At 36.0% G+C, this 21722-nt stretch overlaps 1 protein-coding gene across 1 annotated transcript; it reads left to right on the plus strand.

The window, feature by feature from the left end:
* Positions 1-5417: 5417 nt before the first annotated feature.
* Positions 5418-21049, plus strand: LOC104283200 (probable phospholipid-transporting ATPase IIB; the record flags this gene model as incomplete). The annotated part of the gene is made up of 4 exons (XM_009881356.1): positions 5418-5668; positions 7274-7447; positions 16408-16558; positions 20936-21049. Coding segments are annotated over exons 1-4 (690 nt in total), but the record flags the coding sequence as incomplete, so codon positions are not given.
* Between the last annotated feature and the right edge of the window lie 673 nt (positions 21050-21722).

Consider the following 21722-nt stretch of genomic DNA (forward strand, 5'->3'; position numbering starts at 1 on the left):
ACTTTTAATAGGCTTATTTTCTCTATGTGTGTATGTATTTTTTATTTTTTTTTTTAGGCCAGGACTTGAATGCAGAGACTTCCCAAATAATACTGATTAGCAGTGTGCTTGCATTAGAGGCAGAACTAAAGCTAAATAGGGACAAGTAGTGGCAAGCTCTAATTGATTCTGAAAACTTCTGAAATAGCTTTTCTGTGTTTTGGAGGAAGAGGTTAAAGGAAATTCTTTAAATTTCATGCACTAAGCTGTAGAAGATTTTCGCATTTTTCACTTCTGTTGTAATCTAGGAACGACAACTGCTCTGTAGTTTAACTGAATTTACTGCTGTGTAAAGCATAGAGGTGTTTGAAATAAGAGGCAGAAAAGTAACTTCCAATATTTAGAAACGCAGAAGAATATTTGAAAAAAAATACAAGTATTCGTACTCTGATTTTTCTAGCAAAGCAGTGTTTTATGGAGACACTGGATGCTTGACTAAGAGGAGTAGTTATATGAAAACATGTCATATACGTCATATACTTATAAGCATGGTTATGGATGAATGTACATTTCTTAATAAAATTCTTCCTGATGCTGTGCAGTTTCCTGGGTGTTTTTTTTTCTTTGTCACAGGACAGGATACGTCAGTGATACTGGCAGCCTACAGCAGTTGATGCTTTAGTGGTTTGTCCTTTAAGAAACAATTCTTGCTCTTTATATAAATACGCCTGTCGCTTTCTTCATTATTCCTCCTACTGCATCTCTACAGTTTGGCAGTCTCCTTTATCCTCAGACTGGGAAAGGGTTCACCTAGGTTAACCCTTGGAGGAATTACTAGAGGTAGAGCAGGATATGGCTGAGATAGATTGTGCTGCTTACTCCCTCAGTCTTTCACCTGCCCATGACCAGAAGCAGAGGGAGTCCTGTGGTTGGCAGCAGCCACTGAGCGAAATCTCCAGTGCTTGGTGGGATGGGACGTGGTCATAGTGGCAAGTGGTGGTAGCTTAAGTGCCAGTAACTGGTCTTTCTTAGCGTTTCTACTCAAATGCTCAGCTGTAACTTTTTCCACTGCTGCTGCTCTTCCCGTGGTGCTCTGCATTGCACAGCCAGCTCCTGTCCAATTCTCCTGTCCAATTCCTGTATAGACTTGTGGCCCCATATTCCTCCCTCAGTAGATTTGAGAAATACTGCTTTAAGACATCAGCTTTGTTTTTCCTTCTTTTGAATTATGGTGTATAGCACTAGTGATAGGCAACAAGGAAACAGTATTTATGCAGCGTCTGATACAGTGCTTTTATCCTACCTAGGTGTTTTAAGCAGGCAGATAGAAGCAGTACCTATGATGGATTTTTCTGTGTTTGTCAAGTGAGTAAACCCAGAAAAACATGCAGGCATGACTGCCCTGCCCGTTGCACCTTCCTGCTGCACCCTTGAACTTTTAGAACAATGGAAAGCTGGCAGAAAATGCAGAAATAGATTTGGATGACTTAAAACGATTTCCATTACCACTTATGGCACCCATGGAACTGCAGTTGCATCTGCTCTGGCAAACAGCCATCAAAGTAGAGTGATGTAGCTACAGGTGACTTGAGGCATCATTTTCACAGCAGATGTTTATATCAAAATTTCATTTAAAAGTATTTATTGTACATGGTTTTCTTTCACTTACATCTGTGAAACGATATTCCTAATAGTAGTCAGATTTTGTTGGAAGTTGTTTAATATTAATGTTCCTTTTTCTTTAGGAAACCATATTTTTGTCAAGATAGCTGTCTTCATACCTGATTTAGTAGCACTCATGCTGAGAGTTTTGATGTCTTCACTCTGGCTTCTTTATTCATGTTGCTTTCAGTGCTTCCCTATTTTAATAAAAGTTTCTAGGATTATACTTAATTGATTTGTCACTCAAGGAAAATCAGCACTTCAAGCAATTAAGTGCAGAAAAATACTAGGTAACAAAGGCACAAAGATTTTTGTCCTTATCCTAGTTATGAAAAATCCATTATTCATTATCTTATTGTTTTTAAATACTGAAGTACAATTTTCCAACACAATAGCAAAATTGCTTTTGAAACAGAGTAAATTGCTTGCCAGTTCAGAGGCTGTATTTTGAAGTCAGGATTACTAAACATGATGGTGCTTATACTCATTATCTTCAGTACTTGGTGAAGCTCCATATTTAAAAGTGCAAACTGAGATACTGATTGGGGGAAAAAAATACTTTTTTTTTATAATAGAATGGTGAAAACCCCTTAAATTATGATTAGGACATCAATGTACTCTGCAAATATAACTTCATTTACAAGAATAAATTTAAATACTATGCATATCTGTGAATGTGTTTCTCAGCTGAGTCTCTCTCCCATAATTCTCTTGCATTAGCATGTTCCTTCAAGAGAGACTTTAACCATGTTTGCTGTGTTACTTTTGTATATAAAGGATATTATTTTCTGAATCAGACACTTGTTAACTTTGTGCAGAAGTAAAAGGAATCTGTTACTTTGCAATATCTTGCTGTATACCCTAGTACAGCTAGCAGATTGTGATTTCACTGGATGGTGTTACAAATACGCTATTAATTCTTTGAATGTCTAAAAGCAAAACACAATGCAACGAAAAGCTCTATATTAAAACTGTTATAACGTAATTTGCAAATTTAACCAGGAGAGATTATAAAAGCATTGAATGTGAATCTGTTTAAACACAGGCCTGTCTTACTGGGAGTCATAGCATAATGTCTTAAGTTTTTTCTAAGCAGTGGTTTTATTGTCTAGTGTTAAAATTAGTGTAGTCTAAGAGTAATCCATATAATTTAGCGTAATATACATGTTAACCTGTAATAACTGCTCTGGTTTATAAAGACAATTTTTTGTATAGTGTTTTTTCTTAATGACTGTAGATAGTAATGGGGATGGAAAACATATTGCCAGATTGCCATCTTAAACTAAACATTAGTTGCAGCTTTTTGCAAACAACATTGTTTGTGAAGATCGTTTTTTGTTTGTTTTAAACTTCATTTTCCTTTTTTTGAGCGGTTACTAGTGGTAATAATTCTGAAAGTATTTTCCATCCCATATTTTCCCATAACTAATATTCAGGGAGCTCATAACTTTTAACAAATTTATGCAGTTTGAAACTTTTGTTGTGTTTTCTGCAGTGTGGTTGTGCTTTTGCTTTATTTGAAACAGATGAAGATTTTTCTTCACAAGGTCTAATATGCTTAAGGTTCCGATACTCATTGACTTGCAGCTGGGGAATATAGGTGTGTGTTTATTATTTTTTGAAGTTATGCATTATTTTCTAATCATGTCTGAACGCATTGTTAACATCCCTTAATGATGTCCCATACCAAGTGATTCAAAGGAGGTGCATCAACTGCCAACCAAAAGAGGAAGTGTCTAGCTAATGACAGGTTAACTGATAGTGGAATTTGGGTGTGGGTTTTTTTTTCTTTCCTTCCTTATTAATCTTCCTTCTTAACTGTGTTGATACCAATTTATTACATAGCCAGTGTAGAGCAGGTGGTGTACCTTTTCAAGAGAAATCTAATACTACAATACAGTTCTCCACCCCTTCCTTTCCTGGCATCCCAAAAGGTTAATAACTGCTTTAATATGTGCCTGCATACAACAGGGCGCAACACAGAAAATCCAGAGGAAAAGGAAATGATTTTAGATTTTTTGTGTTAAATATACTTACATTGAGGAGAATACAAAGCCAGTGGTGGTGTTTCTCATGCTTAGTCCTGGTGTTTGTAATGTTACTTTCTTTTTAAAATACTGGGTTTGTCTATCAAGATTTTGGATTGAATCCTGCTCAGGGTGCTCTTCTGTGTCACTGCTGGCTTATGTTCAACCTGGTTTCCACCAGGATCTCCAGTTTTTTTTCTGCCAAGCTCCTTTTCAGCTGGGTGGCTCCCAGCATATACTGGTGTGGAGGTTTATTCCTTGCCACGTGCAGGAATCTGCACTTCCCCTTGCTGAGCTTCCTGAGGTTCCTGTCAATCTATTTCTCCAGCCTGTCAAGTTTGTGCTGGATTGCAGCATTCTCATCTGGCCTGTCAGACACTCCTTCTAGTTTTGTGTCATCTGCAAACTTGCTGAGCGTGTGCTCTGTGCCATCATCTAGATCACTAAGGAAGATGTTAAACAGGACTGGACCCAGTACGGACCCCTGAGGTACATTGCTAGTTACTGGCCTCCAGCTAGACCTTGCTGATGACCACCCTCTGGGCTTGGCCATTCAGCAGTCTGCATCAGTGTCTGCTTATCCAGCCCCTGCATCAACAGCTTGTCTATAAGGATTTTATGGGAGACAGTATCGAAGGCCTTACTGAAGTCCAAGTAGACACTATCCACTGCTCTCCCCCCATCTACCAGGCCACTTACTTCATCGTAGAAGTTCATCAAGCTGGTCAGGCATGACTTTCCCCTAGTGAAGCCATGCTGACTACTCCTGATAATCATGTCCTTTGTATGCCTAGAAATGGTTTCCAGGATGAGCTGCTCCATGACCTTCCCAGGGATTGGGGTAAGACTGGCAGGCCTGTAGCTACCTGGGTCCTCCTTCTCGAAGACAGTAGTGGCACTTGTTTTCCTCCAGTCTTCAGTCACTTCTCCCAGTTGCCATGATTGATCAAAGATTATCGAAAGTGGCCTTGCAATGACATCTGCCAGCTCCCTCACCACTCATGGGTGCATCTCATCAGGGCCCATAGACTTACATATATCCAGTTTGTTTAAGTGTTCTCTGACCTTATCCTCATCTTCCTTGTTCCAACCCTTCCCCCTGCTCTCTGAGACTGGGCATCCAGAAAGCCAGTCTTGCCAGTAAAGACTGAGGCAAAGAAGTCATTCAGTACCTCAGCCTCTTCCATGTTCTGTGTAACCAGGTCCCCTGTCTTATTCAGCGATGAGCCTACATTTTTCCCTCGTCTTCCTTTTGTCACCTATGTACTTACAGACGTCTTTGACATCCCTGGTCAGATTCAATTCCATTTGGGTTATAGCCTTCCCTGCTTTGTTCCTGGATGCTTGGACAATGTTTTTGTATTCCTCCCAGGTTATCCGTTCTTACTTCTACACTCTCTGTGCTGCTTTTCTGTGTCTGAGTTTGATCCTTGTTCATCCAGTGAGGCCTCCTGGCATTTTTTTCTGACTTCTTACTCATTGGGATGGAAATCTTTTCAGCTTGGAGGAGCTGGTCCTTGAATCAGCTTTTTTGGGCCCCTCTTCCCTCCAAGGCCTTATCTCATGGGACTCTTCCAAGCAGTTCTTGAAAAGGCCAGATCTGTTCTCCTGAAGTCCATGGTTGTAAGCTTGCTTGCTACCTTCCTCCCTGCCCTCAGGATCCTGAATTCCACCATCTCATGGTCACTGCAGCCAAGGCTGTGTTTGACCTTCACATCCCCAGTGAGCCCCCCCCCTTGCTTGGTGAGTATGAGGTTCCGCAGAGGACCTCTCCTCATTGGCTCCTCTAATTACTTGGAGGAGGAAGTTGTTGTTAAAGCACTGCAGGACCCTTCAGGATTGCTTATGTCCTTTTGTGTTATCCCTCCAGCAGATATCAGGGTGGTGGAAGTCCCCCATGAACATCAGGGCCTGCGAATGCGAGGCGGCTCCTGTTTGTTGGTAAAGAAGCTTCATCTGCTTGTTCTTTCTGTTCAGGTGATTGATAGCTGGCACCCACTGTAATGTTGCTTTTACCTGTCCTCTTTTTAATCCTAAGCCAGAAGCTCTCAGTTGGCTCCTTATCCCCCAGGCAGAGCTCCATGCAGTCCAGCTGCTCCGTAACATAAAAGGAATGGATTTTTGGTTTTGTTAATTACTATTTTTGTATAGATTGTTTTTAGGTTGCTATGGGGAAAATGGGACAGTCCCAGGACACACATTGTAAGAGATTAAGAGATGACTGTACAGTACAGCTTCATAAAAGTCAAACACACTAATTCTGTGCCAAAAGCTCATATTTTTTTGTCACTTGATCCTTTTTCTTGTGGATTTTGGTTTGTGTTTTGGGTTTTTTTTTTCCCCCTTGAGCTCTAGGAATTATTCTTCACTACTCCCAGTGCAAGAATAATTTCACAGTAGATAAATAACATATTGGACAAAGAATAGGTTGATGGTAGTCTACTAGTCTTCTGAACTGTAAAGTATTTGAGAAATTTTAAAGATACATATGCAGAATAGCTTTTGATTTATTCTAGTCAGATACTTTATCAGCTGTTCCTGTTTAAAGACTCATTAACTACCATTATCAATAGTGTCAAGTAATATGTTTATATATTTAGAGTTTTTACTTCTATCTTCAGTTTGATACATTTTCAAGTATTTTGTAAACATTTGTGCAGCCAGCTTTTCTGACCATTTTGTTTATCTTCTGTATCATGCATTTTTATTGATAAGGGTTATTTTATGTGTTATTGCATAAAAATAGGTGATCTCTCCTTAACTATAATGTTTAATTGCTTTTAATATTTTCTTGTAATTAAGACCTTTATTAGTCCTTTTAATAGTCAGTGAAAGGAAACCTGAGTAATACTGCATATTCTTTCAGTGGTCTTCCCAATGGTAAAAAATATGAACTGAATAAGTTACTCAACTTACATGCATTTAGGGGAATTTTCTTATCGAATATTCCAGTGTTTTTTCTTGGCATAAAAAGTATTCCAGAAGTGTAAAATTGAACTGGACAATAGTTTCTGGAGAGGAAAGGACCATTGTTAGCTTTGTGTTTTTTCCATAGGTCCCACAGGCAAATCGGTTTTGACTTGCTGAATGTTTTTGTGTAGAATTATAGAAGTAACTATAATGTTTTAGTAATTAAAATTAAGATACTGATGAGTTGCATAGAATGTGTGACTCAGAGGCCTGTGCACATGGGAATAGGCATCAGGAAAGCAAGTTGAAAAATCTCAGTGGAAATCTAAAGTCTGTACTTCCATGAGAACTCAGTCATTTGCATCTGCTATAAACTTTCCCAAGTAAATTCTGTTTAACAAAATCTTATAAAGAAGTTGCGGCTCTGTATGTACATATTATACAAGAAAAAAGAATTTCCCTAGAGTGATTTATACTATAATCGATTGCAGGCCTTTTTGCTGTATTATACATTTTTAACTCAAATTATAATTTCTTGTTGATATGTTAGCGCAAATACATAAGATATTTAGATGAAAATATCTCTCTAGTAAAATTCCATATGGCAAAAATTAACTTGCTACTTTAGAAGATTCCCAGTAATAAAAAAATGATGTATTGACTATTTATTCAGTGTTTTTATTTCATTTTGCCAGATACCAAGTGGAAGATGAGTCCTCTCATTTGGATGAAATGCCACTAATGATGTCAGAAGAAGGCTTTGAAAATGATGAGAGTGATTACCATACTCTTCCAAGAGCCAGAATTTCTCAAAGAAGAAGAGGCTTAGAATGGTTTATCTGTGGTGGCTGGAAGTTCCTTTGCACTAGGTTTGTTGCATACCAGTACTTTTTATTAAAGTATTAAATGAATTAAGTAAATAGTAACTGTGTATTGTGTGATATGTGCAGAGTACGGGAACACAATAATTTGCTTGTCATGCATCTTTTGATTGCTTTGCCTGCATTTTCCCTACTAGGACATTACCAGCCATCAATGAAAAGAGTTCTTAAGAGCTGCTCCCGTGTACTTCTGTCTGCCTGACTTGCAAGAAAGAGAGGCTTTTAAGAGAGATAACGTCCTAAACTTGTACTAGTCTGAGGTCTGTAATATGGTGTACAAGCCTGGTCCTCACTTCTACTCAAAACCACATCAGGATGGAGGGGTTAAAACTTTCTTTTATTTTGAAGGCATTAATGTGTTAAGTTGACAATAAATAAGTTTTATTGGTGTTGCTGGAAAGAAAAAGCAAATTCATTAACTAATGATTAGTTAACACTTCAGCTTTAAAGGTTAAAGAATACATGTAACTGGTGGCCTTGCAGTAAACTACAGCTGGAATTAGCTCTTGTGATTTGGTTCTTATTTAGAAAATTTTTGTGCTAAACTCTTTTCTGTGCAATTGCCTTGGAATAGTAACTTTCTAATGAATTGCTAGCAAATTTCTAAATACAGAAATTGCTGTTAGGATGATTAAGAATCATGTTGGGTTTTTTTAATTTTGAATGATAAAATCTGAGAATCGGTCAAGTGAAGTAAGTGAAGCGTTTTCAGTGAACCTAAATTATGAATACTTTTTTTGACAGATGATTTTAGAATTGATTTATCTAAATTCCAAGAGATCTGATACTGTTGATTTACCTAAGCAAAGCTGTATTTTTGCACCTTTAGTTTTTAAATAATTTTATTATACAACTTTACTGTTTGCAGAAAAAAATAATCTATGTTGATTTATTTTTTCTATAATGATTTAACAAAAGCTCATGGATTAGTAATTTTATTATGTAGAGTAAGTGTTTGGAAAGTAGCAGGAAGGAAGTAAGGTAGCAAAGTTTACAGAAGCAGCATTTGTATACATACATGATTTCTGGAAGCACTGTTTCTGTTACAGAATTACCATTGTAGTTTTTGAAAAACATCTTTAAACACTTAAAGAGACTGTTAGTCTTTTGGACATATCCTAAAATTGAGATACCTTTCAAACAATATACTTTAGGTGAGTTCAGCTCTTGAAGTATTAATGAGTATTAGTTAGGATAATTACATTCCTGTAGGTTTCATGAAAACAGGTAGACCAGTAAAGACCACACCCTGTAGTTGCCCTGACAGAGAATTTAGAGTGTTTGGACAGAGTTAGGCAATTGCAAGATGAGTTTATGTTGGAACTAATAAACAATTGTAAGAGAAAGTGACAAGAAGGTGTCATTAATGCTGAGGATTGCAAAATTTCGTGTTCTTGTGTGCTTTTAAAAATTGATATGTACATTTCAGCTTTAAGTGGAACTCAAGCCTAGAAACTTTCAAAATTATTAGAACTTATTAATTAGAATACGTGAGCCATATTTGTGATGGATTTTTGAGAATGAAAAGAGCAAGGAAATTGCATTATGGATTCATTATTTTGCTACATATTATACATATTTTACTACAAATGCAGGTGTGTAAAAGAAAATCCCTTACTAAGAAAGAGGCCTTAGAGGAGGAGTATGACTTCTGCTTTGCTGATTTCCTCAACTGAATTTGGACACAATAAAGAGACTATTCAGTCTTTTATTTATACCTAGAGGCATTTTAATCACATTTGTGTTTTCTATAACAGAACATCATAGCAGATTACTTTCATTTTTCATGGAAAAAAAAAATCTCTCTGAAAAATAAAAAGGGTGACCACCAAATCCTAGCAGAAGATTGAAATTTCAATAGGATATTAGCAGGCAGAGGATACTTCCACAGGAAAGCTGCAGACATCTGCTTAAATGAGATGGGAAAAATTAGCTGCAAGGAAGGTGAATCACATGGTATGTTATCTGCTGGTCTGGTCAGGCTGGATAAAAAAGTCAGCTTGGGTGAGCACTTCTGAGTGAGTTCGTAAATACCTGTCATGGTGATAGGGTGTTTTTTTCTGGGCTGAGCGCACCATTAAGGCTTTGTTATTGATAAAAGTCAGGGATGTGCAGTCAATGTTAAGATGTTTTTTGACATTTTCCTCATTGTAATCAAACCTTAAGAATTTTTGCTGGGACCCATAGAAGACTAGAATTTTTGAAATGTGTATTTGCAGTTCATAAACTTGCCTAGGATCATTGAAAAGATCATAAAGCTGCCTAGGATCATTGAAAGGATCGCTGTCATATATGCAGTTATTACTTACACTGTGTGGTAGGATGATTTATACTGGTTTTATGTAGTGTAAAGCATCGGTTTGGCATAGAATTGGGTGTTGATGCCTTCACATTTGAAATGGACATGTGAGAAAACAATTTTCATGTGTGTTGATGGTGGATTATACATGTTATGCAAGCAACTGAAACTTATTTCCAGAAGGCAAACTGCATTCTTTTAAGTGTAATTTGAGATTAAATCCAACATAGCAATCCGAAACCTGTTCAGTTGAAGAGAGTTTAAATCTCACCGTGTTTTTATGGAAATTAGTATCTCATACCTGAGACTGGGTGAGATTGAAATCTCAGTTTCCACATCCAGAATTTCCTTTAGTGCTTTAAAGTAAATTGTGAAATTTTCAAAACTGTGACAGAAAGATGAACGCAATAAAAGACTAGGCATTTGTCTGGAGTTGAGCTCAGGGGTGCCCTCGTTTCTTTTGGGTTCTCAGTGAAAGTCTTGTGTTCAAAATCACTTAACTTGTTGCAAACAAACAACCACCCCATACCCACTAGTTTCTTTTGTCTGTCTTGCATTGTTAGGATTAATCTCATTTTTGTGACAGGAAGTTTTCCATCTCTTTGTAGCTTTAAAATTTTATATTCTATAGATTTTTGTTGCTAAACTATTGTTTAGTTGAAAAAGTTTCACCCTTTTGGCAGGAGCAAATATAGAAGGTTTAACGAAGTTCACTGTACATTAAAATTGATTTTGTAAAAATCTCTTATTCAGCTTTTAACTTCTGTTTAGACAATAGACTTGTTGATTGGAACTGAATGGTGTGAATTTTATTCGCAAATCTGCAGCTCTTTAAACAGTTTTTACATTTTCAAGAAAAAAATCATAATTAAATCAAATGTTGTCTTTGATTTTGAACAAACTGAAGACTTAATTCAACCAATATAACTTTTAACTTCAGAAACTGCTTATTTCTTGCTTTCATAGCACCGTTAAAAGAAAACTTTGTGTATAGCAGCTGTTTTGTGGTTGTAATCATTTCCCCTTTAACTTACAAATTCTCTTCAAGCTTGTGAAATTATAATGCACATAGATCAATACTCTGTAGTTCTTTGGGCTGGATTGATTTCTTTCTCATGAGATTTACATTCCACTTGTTATCAAAAAACACTTTGTCCCTATGAAAATGGTGCCATTGAATGGCATTTCCATATGAAGTGAAGGGGATATCAAATGCTCGGATTAATTTGGGCTCTAAGATGGCCTGTACGCTTTCAATTAATCTGCAATGCATTTGTTATGCAGAAGCATGGGAAAATGCTGATCTTTTAAGAATGACATGACCACTGTGTTGCTTTTGGCCTGATTACTGAAGCTACCTGTTGAGTACAATAATTACAGTATGTTTTCTTTGCAGAACTAGTTTCTGCTACTTAAAACCTAATAAGGAAAAGCTGACCCTTGCAGACAATATAGAGCTTTTATATTATCTTTCCTTTCTGATGAAAATGCTGTTTTGTGAAAGATACTGGCAGTTAAGCTTGTAGGATAAAAGTAATGAAAAGAGAAAATAAAAAAAGCCTTTATTATTAGAGCTGCAGAGTCAGTTGAGACTTTTACTTTAGCTTTTGACTTGGGGAGATGCGCTCTATTTATGAAAAAGTTAAGGGTTCTTATTTAACAATTACTCCATTTTTTTTGTTGTTGGTGATTTTTATTTTTTTTTAATATGGCAACAGTTACTAATATGAAGACTTTGGTTGTTGTTCCTTCAAATAAAAAAAACCAAACACGTTAGTAAGCAGGTTGGTAAAAGGCTATTTAATAGACATACCTTAAAGTTCTTTTATGAATGAGTTAATTTCTTCATCTATACAATCTGTACAATATAAAATATAGGCAACATGACTTATTGCTAGCTTAAGAAAAAAAGCTTTCTGTGCATGTGTTGAATTTTCTGGTCAAGGGCATTTGAAATAAATGCTTAAATCAATAAAGAATGTGATTTTTTTTAATTGCTGAATCCATAGCATAAGGTGTGGTTTTACATGAAAGATTTCAGGAAAATCTAGAGTGAGTCTTGATCATGCTACGTCTTACGTTATGTTTTTAGGACATTTGAAACTTGGAGAATGTTGTTCTGATTTATCTCCTGATGCTTGTTTCACACATATTTAGTGGGTACAAAAAGTCCATACCCTTGGACAAAAATAGTTTCTGTATTGGGAGATATTAATTTGACAACAGATTAAGTATGTGTTGGCTGTTGATAATCTGAGTTTCAAAAATATTGGGTAGACTTAATTGTTCTTAAAAAACTGAATTAATGTAAATTGATTAGGATTTCTGAGGCCAGCATGTCTCCCTCTTACTCTTCCTGTGATACAATAGTGATTACTGCTAAGACTGTAAATTGCAGAATCTAACTGGTTTTTACTTTTAAGGTCGTAAAACTCATCTGAACCGTTACGATACTGATTTGGGCATACTATAATATTGCCATCATTTGAGATTTTCTTTCATCTGAGAACTTGAGTGTTGTTAGCTCTGTGTCAGTCCAATCCCTTTTATCAAAGGTATCACAATTGTTTCTCAGACATCATTCTTGTGTCTGTACTTTTTTGGCATTTGCTAAACTAATGGTCATTATGGCATCTGTTTCAGCTTCTCTGTCGATCTCTAATGGAAAAAGTAGTTTTAAGAAGGGGGAAACTCATGGCAAGGAAGGCAGTATAATTCAGTTGCTTCACTCAAATGTTTAATTTTAGTATTAGAAAAGTCCTCAGTGTCTGAGGAAATTATTCTGCAAAAGTGACTGTACCTAGTCAAATGTTCAGTCTGTTTACAGTTTAAATTTAAAAACTGATTTAAGCAATGCAAGATTTCAAAGGCTGTCAGGAAACTTCTGTGTACAGGCTTGTAGACAGAAGCTGTCATGCTTGTTCGCTTTCCCTGGAAAAACATATTTTTCTTGGAACTTTTTTTGCTACAGATCTGTCTTGACACTTCTTACTATGCAGCTAAGCTGTCTCTTCTGTTTGTATTGTCCCCACCCCCCTGCCCTGGAAACTAATAATGTTAGTTTAATTCCATGAGCAGTTTTATCAAGTGTAAATCCAAGCTGGCACTGAGTGGAATTGTTCCACCTTCTCCTGCAAGCATGTAGCCTGCGTTGTTTCAACTATTCTTACTTTTTTGTTTTAATAGATTTTAAAGATCGGGGGTGGATCTAACTGAAAATAGTCCCCCTTTTATTCTGTGTCAGTTTACAGCTGGATTAATTTGCGGGTCTGGCTTACCCATGCAGTTGCATGAGTAGTAGTGTCAGCACAAGGGAAGGGGCCAGAATTCACACCTTTGCTACGGGAGGAGGGTGGTACTAACCATTTTGGCAGCAGAAGGATAGGTTCACGGCTGTTGAACTGATGGTGGAACCATGGCATAGGAAGATTGCTGTTCATTTTGCTTTAAAGACAAATTTAAGTAATGATCAACATAACTTGATTTTTCAGACTTCTATGTTACTAAGTAACAGGGCTGAATTTTGATTGTTGAACTTACACAATTTTTTACGATAGAATAATTCTTTTTCACTATTTAAAAGTGATGGGAAAAAGATGCTGAATGGGCTTATATTTGTAACAAAAATAAAATGCATGTTTATGTAGGATCAAACGAAATTGTCCATACCACAGTGAAAGCTTCAGGGAGGAAATCTTAAGAATCCAGCATTTAAAACTGAAGTGTTAAATGTCAACTTGTGAGTATTGGTGTGGTGGCATTTCCGTAACAAAGTGAAAGATTTTACTATTGCGTAACTTCTAGTTTTCTTTAAGAAGAGCCTGCAACTTTGAATTCCATTTGTTCTTTGGCAAAATTACTTTGCAATAGGCCTGGGATAATGTAGGCTACAGACAAGAACATTTAAAGTGGGACTCGGGCGATGGAAGCTAACTATCAGCCTTCCTTCCCTGCACATTTGTGTGTACCATGATTCTGTAATAGCTGAAGAACAGAATAGGAAAGGATCTTAAGAGGTCATCCAGTTGATTCCTTGCCTGCACAGGATGAATTACTCCTATCACTTATGTCTGATCTAACCAGATCTTAGAGACCTGCAGTGGTAGGAATTCCAGCCCCCTTAAGTGTTTCTTTCCACCCTAGTCATTAGAAGTGTTTACTCGATGTCAGTTCCTCCCCTTACTTATTTGCCACAGTTGAAGTCCATCATTACTTAATCATGGTGTTATTCTCTAGGTGGAGAATAATTGTCCTTTTCTTCTTTGCAGCTTTTTCTTACATACTTGAAACTTTATTAGGTCCACACTCGGCCTTCTCTGAACAACTCCTGTTTCTTTCCATGTATCTAGTAGACAACCTTGCCCTGCTTTCTAGACCTACAATTGTTTTGCTGCTTTTGTGTGTGGTCTTTGTTTTCCTGATAGACCTGTTTGAATTTTGGTATTCATAATGGTATTGTAAGTCAACTGAGATCTTGCTAGCACTGGATTGAGAAAAAGGAACACATTCATGACTTGCTAGCAGTACGCCTGTCCACGCTGACCAGATACATGCCTTTTTTTGCTCATTCTCAGCAGTAACTGAGTCCTTCTCTTCTGATCTGCCATCTACTAATGCTTTTCTAATTCTGTATTTGCATAGCTGATTATTTCTGTGTAAACGTACTGTGTTGTGCTTTTGCTTGTTTAACTGCATTCTATCTTTTAGAGAGAGTTTTTCCAATCTGTCAAGACAGCTTTGCATTCTAATCGCTTTGCACGTACTCCTGTCTCTTCTAGGATTTTGTTGTCTGAAAAATGAAATATTTGATACTCCATTACCCAGTAAGTTCTAGATAAAGCTTTGCAGAACTTCACTGAATTTATTTTGGTTTTATAACAAACTACTCTGCAATTACGATTTTTTTTTCCAGCTGTGTCAGTTCCTTTCCTTATGAGAAATATCTTGAGACCTACATTTTATTAGAGACACAGAATCATAGAATGATTTGGGTTGGAAGGGACCTTTAAAGATTTTCTAGTCTAACCTCCCTGGCCATGGATCAGGGTGCTCAAAGCCCCAGGTGTCAAGAGAGGATGTGTACTCTCAAGGAGCAGTGCGTGAGGTTCTTCTCAGAGGGAAATCAGTTCAATTTCTGAGATTGCTCTTGACAGGTCAGTGTTGGTTATGGCTTTGTTTTCTTTTAGGTGTGTACAAGTACATACAAATAGGTTGACTATACAGAATTAATCCAGGAAACAATGCTGGGGTGCGTGGATCATAATTTTCCCTTCCTGTTCTCAGCAAAATCCTTTCTGCTGGTTTGAATACAACTTACAAGAGCTTCCCAGCGGTTACTTTTTTTTTTTCTCCTTTCATCAAAAATATTGTCAGTATATTCATAAACCTCACTAGGAAACGTGTCACTTCCCTTCACCTTCAACTTCACCTCCTGATGTTGGTGAAATCCACTGTGACCAGCTAGGTCTGTGCTTCAGCTGCAGTAGGTGCTCATGGACGGGCTGTCTGCTGTCTTCCTGATTCACTTGCCTAAAACAGACTCACAAAATGATTAAAGCACCTCCCTCCAGTATTAAAAAATGCAGAGAAATTCTCTAACATACAGGATTGTAAAACAAGTATATACAGTGTGTGGCAAACCTGCCTTTCTTTCCACACTACCAGTTCTTTCCAAACCGTCTGTACATAATTGTGTTAACAATCTACCCCTGCGGATAGTCTTAGCAGGTCTTAGGTTGGTTGTATTTCATGAGGTAAGTCACGTCCATGTTTGTGTCTTGTATTACTGGTAGAAAACAGTCTGCTGAGCCTCAGTGGCATCGTTCCTCTGCCAGCCTTTTGTTCCTCCTACCTTGTGATCTTATCCCATCGTTCCTTTGTCCTTGACCAAATTGCAGTTGTTTAAAGGTGGCTTTAAGCTCTTCCTGTCTGTCTCATTGCTCATAGTTTTAAACCTTCTTCAGTAGATTTCTAAGCTAGTTAGGCAAAGATGCTCACTCTTTCTCCTGTGAACTGAAGTTCACCATTGCAGATCGTTGTGTGATCTGCATTTGCATAGTGATTTGTTGTGTTGTTTTTTTTTTTTTCTTTTGGTTAAAAACATTTGATGGTGTGGCATTAGGTATGCTTCCCTGTTTTGTCTGCTATAGGCAGTTTTATGGAGGAAACCAAGATTCACAAATTATTTGGGAATTACATACAAAGCTGTAAAAATTTTTCTAGCTTTATCTAACAGAAGTCTTATTTCCTTTTCAATCATTAGCATAATTTGATTATCAATAATACAATATAAAGAGTTTAACCAAATGACTGTAAGGTATGACGGATGACTTAATTATGTAATGGTGGGGCAATTCAGTCACTGCTAATACAGAGTTGTATTAACTAGAATTTTTTGAACCCATGTCAGGGCGAGGTGTAGTGAAATTTGTCATTATTTTATTAGGATTTCCTGTAAAGAACGTGCAAGTGGTTATGTACATCTGAATGAGTTGAGTACTGTGTAATTGCACTAAATATTACTAGTCAACATCATGCTTGCTTAAGCCTGTTTTTCTTAGGTATTTGCCTTTAGGGTTCCAGGTTTGGAAATGCTAATCTCATATAGGAAATTTTTAGTTTTAAAGTAAACAATTGTTTTTCTTTACAGTTGTTCTGATTGGCTTATAAACATTTGCCGAAGAAAGAAAGAGCTGAAGGCTCGCACAGTGTGGCTTGGGTGTCCTGAAAAGTGTGAAGAAAAATATCCCAAAAATGCCATAAAAAATCAAAAGTACAACGTCTTTACCTTTATACCTGGGGTAAGGCTACTAAACATTTTTTTTTGATGTTGGGCTGACTATGTGTTCTGTAGATTCTGCAAAAAGATAATTTTATTTGTGCAGATTCTTCTTTTTCTTTTTATGTTTATCTTGATGTCTTCAATTGAAATTGACAGTTTGAGAGCAAGGCTGCTTTTTTTCTAAGTTATTTTGTTTTCAAAGGGCTATTTACTAAAGTGCAGTGTGTATGAATGAGTGGTTGGAATTCAGTGAAGCTTTAGAAATTTGAGGTGGGCTTCCTTGCACATTTCTATTAATCATTAGAAATTTCTAATCCTCTTTAAAACAGAAGCACTTGTATACAGTCAGTAGTGAAAATACTGCAAAGCACTGACTTTAACTGAGAAATAAATAGTTGAAAATTGCAATGTATTCCCATAGATATGCTTTCAATGGCAGGGAGTATGACACAATAATAAATAATGTATTCTGAAACAGGCAACTCCTTAAATGACAAAAACAACTCTCACCTCTTCAATTTATATGACAAGTAAGGCCTAGTTTAGTAACCTAGTACTTTTCAGAGTTGTATTTCTTATTGCAGTTTTAAAAATTGTGATGTCTTTTTGGTTTTGAATGCAATTCTTCAGACAGTACTTTTGTTGTGGAGTGTAAGGTTTTTTTGTCACTTTTTTCCAAGAAGACGTACTGTGTCTTGATTTCAGTTTTTGGCCTATAAAGTTCACAGTGTATGTGAAGACAAAAGAGACATTACAGTTTTGTCAACTTCATACTTTTAAAATAATTTGTATAATTTGTTATAATGAAGTACAGCAATAGAGAAATTTTTTTTTACGTTCAGTAGTTAAAACCTAAAAATGTATGCTGCTGTGATTATAAATTTGATTCATACGCTTTTACTCATACTTTCACTAATACTGTCCAAGAGTCCTGTGTTCTATTGTAAAAACTAAATGTCTTCTGCATATGAATACAGACATGCTTTGTCTTAAATTTTTTATTTAAGTGATCATGCTGGTTTATAAGAGTATTGATTCTATTCTTCTGGCCTCATTCGTCCAATGACTGGCAGGTGCTTTCTAATACATTTCTTTATTAAAACAACAAAAAAAATTAATGGCTTTGTAATTAAGACTGATCTCCTGTCAAAGAAATAAAATGTCACTTATCAACAGGCGGATAAAGTATTCTCATCTCTATCGAACGAAGTAAATGTTTTCTTCTGAAGTTTAAATTATTAAATACACTGAAACTGGTTAAGCCACATACGCTTTCCTAAAGGTCACAAAATTCATTAAGCATATACTAAGCCATTGATTATTGTGACTAGAAATATGCAGTGTAGATTACAAATCTGAAGCTAGATTCATGTTTCCTATAGGGATCAGCTATAGCTTACAATTACCTGTTGAGAGAGAGAATGTTTGTTCTTTTTCGATCTCTCAAAAGTCTTGGTTTTTATGGTATAGGCAGAATAAGATTTTTATTTTTGGTGGTGGTATTTGGAAACTCAGTTGTAACTTCAAAATTAAGTGAGATCCTAAATGTAAAATACAATAGTTGGTGAAAACAAGACGTTTCTAAATTTTAATTTTAGACATAAATCAGCACTTTTCATTGATTAGAAGTACTGTGTAGCTCTCTGGGTTTTATGCTGTTCCACTAGAAGTAATTTGTAGGGAACACGGTCCTGTAGGTTCCAAACCCATAAGTGTTACTACGTCGTAAATATTGACTCCAGTGATTTACCCTGGTTGGAATTTCATCATGTGAAGTTTTGTCTTCTGTTTAGAGTTGTATCTTTTTTAACATTGTGGCTGGCAATGGGTAATATTCAATGATTTCATATCAAAATGTGAACTTGAAATAATGTTTAGATTAACAGAATTTTACTTACTGGCTAAAAGACCTGTAACATTACCTAATTTCCTAACATTTATATAAAATACTTGGTGCTTCTACCTTTACACCAGTTTGTTCAGTTTCTGTTTACCATTTCGTATGTATCTTGGTCCAGCTGCTTAGGAATATTCTGTAAATTTCCATAAAGAATATCTTCTGTGCTGGGCAGGTTTTTAAGATACTTCTGAAATCAAAGCAGTAGTCTGTTTGGTTTTTTTAATCAGTTTCATGCAACTGGAGACTTTTCAGTTTGCTTAACAGGACTGAAGTGTTTAGCTTCATATTTAATGAACTGTCAGTGGTCTGCCAGGATTCAAAAGACTTGTAGGAAGGTGCTTTTTAACTCCCATGTTGTCCTGCAAGATGGTGCTCTTGCAGATCTGCACCTCCCAAAGTACTCTGTGGACTTTTCTTTGACCTGGTATGTCAAGTCTTTTTAAATTGTTATACTCACTTCTAGCAGTATGTTTATGAACTTCATGGATATTAACATAAGGTACAGGTTCAAGCTGAATTAGTTTTATTTTAGAAGAATGCTCCAACTTCCACTGCAACTTCAAATTTGACTTTTTCTGGCTTTACAGTTTTGGTAAATAGTGGAACAGAATTCCACCTTTTGAAAAAAAATCTTCTGATTTGAGGCTGTTGAAGTAGCTGGTAGCTGAACAGTAGTATATCGCTCTTGCAAGAAACTGGTGATTTTGAGGTACTGCTACTTTGTTGTGCCTGTCAGAAAGACACTTTGACGTGAACTTGCTTGAATATTTTTTTCCTAGCTCATAGGCTTTTACATAATTGAGTAATAATGTTGGACTGATAAGAGCAATAGATACCTGTCCAATAGCTTTGATTTTCATGCATAAGTCATTGTAGTATTAACTGAATTATAAGAGTAAAAGATGGAGACACTCTTTAAATGTGGCTTTTTGATCTATTTTGAATCTTCTAGCTTTGAAACAATTGATTATCCATTTTCTTAAGTCTCGGTGTTGTAAGTTCAGCAGCCACTTCTGATCATTCTGTTGGAGATGTCATGTTATCCTGACCTACTAGAGAAATATGTGAATGAAGCCTTTGAAGATTCAAAACTCTAAAATGAATAATGTTCTTAGTATTGTGATTATAACTAAAGCAATGTTGAGGACATGTGCTTGCCGAAGTGGTGCTTTTAATTACCAAAGTAATCTCTGCATCTGTCATTCCTTTGGAATATGGGATGGTGTATTCTGTGCTGCGGTTACTGTGTCCTCACTTAAAACTTGGACAATTATCTTGGAGTTTAGACCAAACCTTTGATTTATTAATAGACACATCTTATGTGCCAGTATTTATTGCAAAATAATCTTTTGGGAAATATATTGCTGAGCATTTCTTCTAAATTACCTCAAAAGCCCATATTATTCTGTTACAAACTTTTTGTAGTTTAAACTTTTTAAAAACCTGAACTGTGGTTGCTTTTGTAAGAAGCTTTTCTTGCTATGGAAACTGAAGAATACCATCTTATTCTGAGATTTCCACATGATAACCATTTGGAAAGAGAGCAGTGTTGCGTACCCTTACTCACGGATCTTTTCTGTAGTATTTGTTTTATCTTCCTAAAGAACATTTATTCTTGAACACTGAGTAGTTTCACTATTTTTAAGAACAGTGGGGAATGGTAATTTTGAAGGAGTGCATCTGACTTGATGGTAGCCTTCCTCCTTTTGAGAATCGAAGGACTTCAGAAAGAAGTTGTAGTTTCCACCCCTGCAAGAGGAGAAACTCCAGTGGTTGTGTTGAGAGAGTGTGCTGAGGGAATGCGGTGAACAAAAGTAACGAGGATTTCATGTATACATTTTTCTGTATGTGCTGCAGACAGGGCTGAAGTTTTAGGGTATTCTCACAGTGATGAAGAGCCAGCATGGTATAGCCTGCTCAGTTTTGTTACTCTGTAGAAGTTCAAATGACAAAGACTAGGATAATATATTTGTAAATGTTTTCTGTTAATTTCATGCCTATTATTTTTATTTAAGGCCAGCATAGGAAAATTTTTAAGACAAGACATTGTGAGACAGATAGAAGAGAATTTAAGTATTGGTACTTAAAGGAAAATTATTTTTAATGCTGTATTTTTGGGAAGAAAAGTTTTAGCAGTTAAAAGTGAAAACTTAATGTAAGAAATGAAAGTTCAGATACTCAGAAACTTATGTTGCTTTTTTTATTGATACTATAAAAAAATTTTAAGTAACTGTGTTAACATAAAGGTAACTAATGTGGATATAAAATTATTGCAAGATGCTTCTACAAATATCTGAATTCTGTTTACTGTTAAAATTTTAGAGTAAATATTTGCATAGTGGTCTTTATGTATTTAATATTTGTAAAGATTAAGTGGCATAGTATAATAGTATGCCATATAATGGCTTTATATCTACTATAATGAAAAAGTGAATTTTATGTACATCATGGGTACAAATTTTAAGGCTTTTATCTATTCTGTGTTTTTTATTTTAGGTTTTATATGAACAGTTCAAGTTTTTCTTGAATCTCTATTTTCTCGTCGTGTCCTGCTCACAGTTTGTACCAGCATTGAAAATAGGCTACCTGTACACGTACTGGGCTCCTCTGGTAAAAAGAAAAATGCTATTAACTAGAAGTTTTGGGTTTTTTTTAACTTCAGATTAAAGGTTCATGTATATGTACATTTCATAAATTTGCATCTGGTAAACTACAGTGATTAAAGTACGTAACAACAAGTAAAACGCTTCCTTGAAATTACAATATTTTACAGCAGATACATCAGAAACTGTTGTAGGATAGTCCTGCATTCCACCTGCCTACCACGCTCCTGCCCTACAGGCTAGAGGTTGTTTTTGTTTACCAGCTAACCTAAGTGAGTAGTGCTCCTTTCTGGTGCTGGTCACTTGAGAGGTTTAAAAAAACAACCAAAAAAAATCTTCCAGCTAGTAGAGAGCCTTACTTGGTAATGTAGGTAATTTGTGTGTTAAGTTTCTTTCAGTTTATTGTTATTTGCTCACTGTTTTATGTTTTCAGGCTAGGTCAGAATTGAAAGCATAATTTTTTTGCATTCCTTCTGTATTGGTTTTGATTATGTCCTTTCTTCACAAAAATTGAGATAAAATATTTTAAGCTGTGGATGAAGCAGGAGGAAAATGAATCTTGTTATTCATTAAACGTGTTTTCCCTAATTGATTGTCCTGCTAGTTGTGCTGGATTCTTTTCAAGATGTCTTTTTATTATTGAGCCCTCTGCAGTATTTTCTTGGGAAATGGTTCAAACC

This window comes from Charadrius vociferus, unplaced genomic scaffold (assembly GCF_000708025.1).
Source record: "Charadrius vociferus isolate BGI_N301 unplaced genomic scaffold, ASM70802v2 scaffold243, whole genome shotgun sequence".
Lineage (NCBI taxonomy): Eukaryota > Metazoa > Chordata > Aves > Charadriiformes > Charadriidae > Charadrius > Charadrius vociferus.